This window comes from Adiantum capillus-veneris, chromosome 18, assembly GCF_014529385.1.
Source record: "Adiantum capillus-veneris isolate H3 chromosome 18, ASM1452938v2, whole genome shotgun sequence".
Classification (NCBI taxonomy): Eukaryota; Viridiplantae; Streptophyta; class Polypodiopsida; order Polypodiales; family Pteridaceae; genus Adiantum; species Adiantum capillus-veneris.
The window spans coordinates 12,521,848-12,527,192 of record NC_140948.1 but is presented as its reverse complement, the minus strand read 5'-3'; the positions used below and the strand labels follow the sequence as shown (position 1 = coordinate 12,527,192).

The 5,345-nt window shown below is 43.9% G+C and overlaps 1 protein-coding gene across 1 annotated transcript; it reads right to left on the bottom strand.

The window, feature by feature from the left end:
* Nucleotides 1-2,284: 2,284 nt before the first annotated feature.
* LOC147435240 (uncharacterized) lies at nt 2,285-4,588 on the bottom strand. The gene is made up of 3 exons (XM_086487708.1): nt 3,555-4,588; nt 3,404-3,477; nt 2,285-2,788 (listed from the first exon to the last, which is right to left on the bottom strand). Exons 1-3 carry the CDS (start codon nt 4,360-4,362, stop codon nt 2,393-2,395), a joined length of 1,278 nt encoding a protein of 425 aa, XP_086343834.1. The 5' UTR covers nt 4,363-4,588; the 3' UTR covers nt 2,285-2,392.
* Between the last annotated feature and the right edge of the window lie 757 nt (nt 4,589-5,345).

Sequence of the window (5,345 nt, the reverse complement as noted above, 5' to 3'; positions counted from 1 at the left end):
GTAATGCATAGTCCAAGTTGTGAAGCCTTAGAGGCTTGTGGAGCTTCAGCCCCCCTAGCCCCTAAGCGTTAGGAAGGACATGACTCTAAGTTGTCCATCTAATTAGAGAACACACACATGCTATAACATTGAAAATGGGAAAGTATTATGTAAGAGCTGGGTCACACTATGGTGTAGTGGGGAGAGTGGAGGTAGAGTATTCACCATTTTTGAAAAATGAGAAAAACAAGCCATCTTTATAAAATTGGGAAAGATAACCCCACTACTACTATGAACAAGGTGAGAAGACACGAAGGCCTACTAAGTTAAGGGGAGATGAGGGAGAGTAAGTTTAAATCCGTGCCCATAATCACATGGAATTTTTCTTGTGTTTTAATATAAAATTGTATGATCTAGGGAGAATTACCAAAATACCCCTCCAATTTGTGAAAATTCTCAAAATACCACTCAAATTTCAAAAATTCCCAAAATACCCTTGTATCTACTTTGGTTGGATGTTAAGAATTTCTTATCTTTATTCTTTTTTGGCAATTGAGATCCATTTTTGAGTGCTTAGCATGTAATTCTTCACTGAAATCTAATCTGTTGCGGGAAACAGGGAGTATGTCGGCGACGATGACGATGGTGACGACGGCGACGATGACTAGCAAAACGCTTAGGTGTTGAAATCTGAAAACGCTAGCTGAAGTCAAAAAGGTTGGCTGTTTTGACGGTACGGTGAGATCTCCTAGCGGAAGGGTGTGATTTGCGAGCCTAAGGGCTGATCTGCAAACATTGAGTCTGAAAACCAAAATGCTAGCTGAATTTGACCACACGATCCGGGTATGTGTTATGTGTGTATATGCGTTGTGTGGTTGCGTGCCTTTTGTCGTGTTGCACGGCAATCATAAGGTACCTTACCACACAATGGGAGTGTGTGCGTAAGCTGTTCTATGGAATAGTGCTTACCACGGGGGCATCACCTCGGTTACGCGGGGAAGATGGTGTCCTTGTGATAAGTATTGGCTTACTGTCTGGATACTATGTCGGTAACGCGACGAATCTAGTATCCTTATGGTAAGTCAACTTCCCTTCCCCTTTCCCAAACCCTAGTCTTCACGGCATCTATGGTTTAACTCCTTCATATAGTTTTTGTTGAGTTCTCTCACAAACTCTCACAGCCATAAGCCCAGTGCTTTCCTGACAAAACCGCAAATTTCTCGACAACGGGCTCTATGGATTTTTGCAAGTCATAATCAAAGTCACGTTAACAATTAACGTAATCACGTGATTTTCTTATGTAAATACTAGAATTATTAACGTAATCACACGATCGTGATTACGTTAATGAAATCCCTAATGTAGACAAATGCAGGGCACAAGCATGTTAGTTGTGTGCTTCATCGCCCATGGGAAGCAGGTTTGTGTGCTCGCTTGTTCTCTGACTGGAGTTCAACAACTCGCGGTCTACATGCATAGGGTTTGAAGAGAGAAAGAGTCGTACACCTGGGAAAGGGAGGCAGACGCAGGAAGATAAGGTCGGACAAGAAAGTGACGTGTACGGTGTAGGAAGAGGTGAGGACTTGGAGAGTGGAAAAAACTCTAACGAATCTTCACACAAATGAATTTTTTTAACTACGAACTAGTATATCACAAGTAATTTAAATATTACAAAAAGCTCTACTTAAATAATGTGAAAGATGCATATTGCATATCAACATTTTGAAATAAGATAAAATGAGAAAGAAATAAAACGAAAACAATAAAATTTAAATTTAAAACAATAAAAAAATCAATATTTTTTCATAAAAAACATAAAAATAATAAAAGTAGACAATGAAATAAACTTTTATAAAATTTTTAAATGAAAAAATCTTTATTAAAACCCCATATCATAAGATCAAACTCTTATGAATATACTTTCTAATCCAAAAAGATGAATACATATTTGAAAAATAGCATTTAAAGATGTGTTTCTATTCAAAAGACTTTCAAAGCCCTTTAGTGCCCGCACTTGCAAGTTGTCAAGCAAAGAAATTTGAACTACCTTTACACATAGTGTAGTAAAACTTTTAAGAGACCAAAAAGAGAGTTAATAACCTAAGTTTAAGTTCACTCGAAAGCTCTCCTTGTTTCTAGAAAAGGTTGACCAAAAGGAAACGTAGAATCTTAAAGAGGTGCGACAATTCCCAAAATTGTAGTGGAGAATGTTAAGCTTGGAGAGAGAGAGAGAGAGAGAGAGAGAGAGAGAAAAATTGTAGTGGAGAATGTTAAGCTTGGAGAGAGAGAGAGAGAGAGATGATCGAGACATCAAAACTAACCCCCCGTTGTTATACTACGAAGCAGAAGTGATACATAATTCACTCTGAGAAGTGATACATAATTCACTCTGAAGAGGGCACTTTAGAGCCCATTATGAAGCGAGGCATTCATGAAGTGCCAGCTTACAAATTACACAGCTCCTTCTGAGGATCCTGCAGGGTTTATTACTTCTCTGCACCGCAGTTCCTAGAGTGAGTTGAAGCTCGTCTTCACCAAGAGAGACCTCATGTATAGTTTCTCCCTCCCGGGGCTTCACTACATCATGCCTCTTTAAGGCGTCGATCTTCGCACCTCTTCCTTCCGACAATGGAAGATGCCGAGGTTCGCACCCATGCAGATCAGCATATAACAGATTTGATGTCAATTCCGGCGTATCAGCTTTGGGCAATGCCATGCTCCCCAATCCCAACGGCAACGATGGGGGGGGGTGTACTTGGCTTCTTGCACCTGTACTGTGGCGGATCAGGCCTCGACTGATCCTCATGATCTAATTCGGCCAGCTGGGTCGACTGAGAGAGCGCTAAATTGGAGATTGCGTCTGCAAAGTGTATAGGTAAGGCCCTGGACATATATATTGCAGAGGTAGGTGTGCAAGCGCCCCAAGAGTAAAGTGAGCCGGACTGTGCGGGCGTACATGTACCTGACGGGGTAGGGAATGGTCATTTACTGACCATTCCGCATAATATTGACGACCCCATGGCGACCGGCGGAGGCCAGGAGCCATGGTGGGAGTCAATATTATGGGAATGGTCAGTAAATGACCATTCTCGGGCGTCAAGGTCCAGGGGAGCCGGGCCAAGTACTGGTCTCTGACTCAAGGCAGGTACAGTCGTGCAGGCCCACGCGTTATTCTGCATGCTGAGGTGTTGTACACTCCTGCAGCGCAACTACACCCCGTCATTCTGCATGCTGACGAGTCTTACAATGATTGGCAATCATTGCCATGCAGATTATGCATGCTGACATGTCTGACATCTGACGGGCATCATAAAAAATTACTGTTGAGAATTGCTACTAGGTTGACGGCGCAGATCCATTGCCCGGCGACCCTGGACCTTGACGTTTAGAAACAGGTCGAGGCCGGGGTGGATGTGCCTGAGACCAGCCCTTGTGTCGATGTTGCATATGTGGGCGTGGAGCTCGAGGATGCAAAAAATGGGTTGCAATTCTTAAACCCTGTAAAGTCAGCTGCACCCAAATCGGGCAGCACATCTGCGGGTGCTCTGGGAAGCATCAAATCAACGTCGTCTGACCTGGCCGCCGTGGAAGTAGAGTTAAAGTCAGGGTATTTGTCTTTGGGTATGTTTGGATGAATTCTTCCGGTGTCAGCCTTGGATAGAGATGAATCAAAACCCTGATCTGTAGCTGCACGAACGGCATCCGATTTTGGGAGAGGGAATCCCCGGGCGCTCTTGAAGGTGGAGAGCTTTGGGGCAGAGTTGATTGCAGAAGACTATCGGATTTTGACAGAACAAAATCAGGTAAGGAGTCGACGTAAGGCCTCGAGATGGCATGCAGGCGAGGTGAGCTAAGAGGCGGGGTGACAGGGGCACTGAAGGAGCCCCCGTCCCCTCTACCTCTGGCTGCAGGCCGAGGGAGAAGGGAGCTCGCGATCGTGGGAGTCGCTGGAGCAATATTGATATTGGAGATCATGTTCGCGTTCACATGAGATGCGGCCGGATCTGAGCTTATACTATGAGGCGTAGAAGATGCATCCTGCACACGACGTCGGGGCGGCCAACGATCTGGGGTAAAGCCTTCATATATTGACAGACGTACATGACCACCCTGCAGATCCTGCGAGTGCGTAGCTGGAGGTGGGCTGCGCCTGCACCTCGACATGGGCATGAAAGTAGTGCCATCCTCTTCCACGATGTACCCTGCTCTCCTACATACAGCTTTGAAGACCTCGTTGTTGTCACAATGTTTTGGCAGATTGAGGTCATCGTCCTGGCGGAGACATTTGTACATGCGAGACTGGATGGCCCTTCGCTTCCGCTCTCTCTTTTTGTTGTTCTCTCGCTCCCTGTCTGTGGGAGCTGCTCGTGTACGGGCTGTCATCTCTCTCTCTCTCTCTCTCTCTCTCTCTCTCTCTCCGCGCTATGACTTACCCGCACATTACTTCTGAGAAACCTACGAAGATCTGGCCTTTGGGTTTCGGGAATGGGCGTGCACTGCAGAGCCGAGTGCAGGCGGAGACAAGAACCGCAAGAGGGCATATATGATGATTGCAGGCCTTGGAGGATTGTGGGCCGTGGCCAGTGGCACAAAACAAAATAAACTACATGAGCAAACAAATTCATGGTGTACCATTAGGAGAATTTTGACGTCACTTTTGTGCTCTGTAAGAATATGTAGAGAGAATATATATTTTATTTTAAAAATAGTGAAATGTTTGTAAAAAGGTGAGTTTGCGTCTTTTTTACCTCCACCGAAACATGTCATTGTCAAATCTTTTTAGGATCTTTCGTATTTTAAAAAATACTCCTTCCAAAACTAACGAAAACGTCAGTTCTGGCTCAAAATTCAAAATTTTCAAAAGTTGAAACAAACCTTTTCTGTGTCGTCTTCTTCTTCGTGTCTGCACAGCTTTTTCTTACAGTACTATCTCTGACAAATACTGTTAACAGATTTCCATGAGGAAGAGAAGAAGCTTATACCATCTACATATTGAGCTAAATGAAGAATATTGTCCAGTGCGCAAGAGAAACAAATGTTCAGAGGTGTCCTCGTCCATATTTGAAGCAATGCGACAAGATAAAAAAAATCACATTGATCTCTGGACTGATGGAAGATTGTATCCAGTGGACCCAATGACAAGAGCACTCCCCCATTCTCAAATTGTTCATCTTTGATAAAATTTGTGAGTGATGGTCAAAGAGGGTTGCTGGGTTATACACAGAGTCTTGCGGCAGAGAGAGATATTCTTAAGTTAGAAGATCATTTGACCAAACAAATGATAAATACTCTTAAACAACAACTTGAGGAATGTAAAGAGAGCAACGAAAAGCTACAAACTCAGCTCAAACAAGCTAGAAGCAAGA

What these genes read in the sequence shown, in the direction of transcription:
- LOC147435240 (XM_086487708.1), bottom strand. Translation starts at nt 4,362, where the DNA reads ATGACAGCCCGTACACGAGCAGCTCCCACAGACAGGGAGCGAGAGAAC. An exon ending in TCTACTTCCACGGCGGCCAG is followed by an intron (nt 3,478 to 3,554) that starts GTCAGACGACGT and finishes CTGACTTTACAG; the next exon opens with GGTTTAAGAATTGCAACCCA. An exon ending in CAACATCGACACAAGGGCTG is followed by an intron (nt 2,789 to 3,403) that starts GTCTCAGGCACA and finishes TGGCCGAATTAG; the next exon opens with ATCATGAGGATCAGTCGAGG.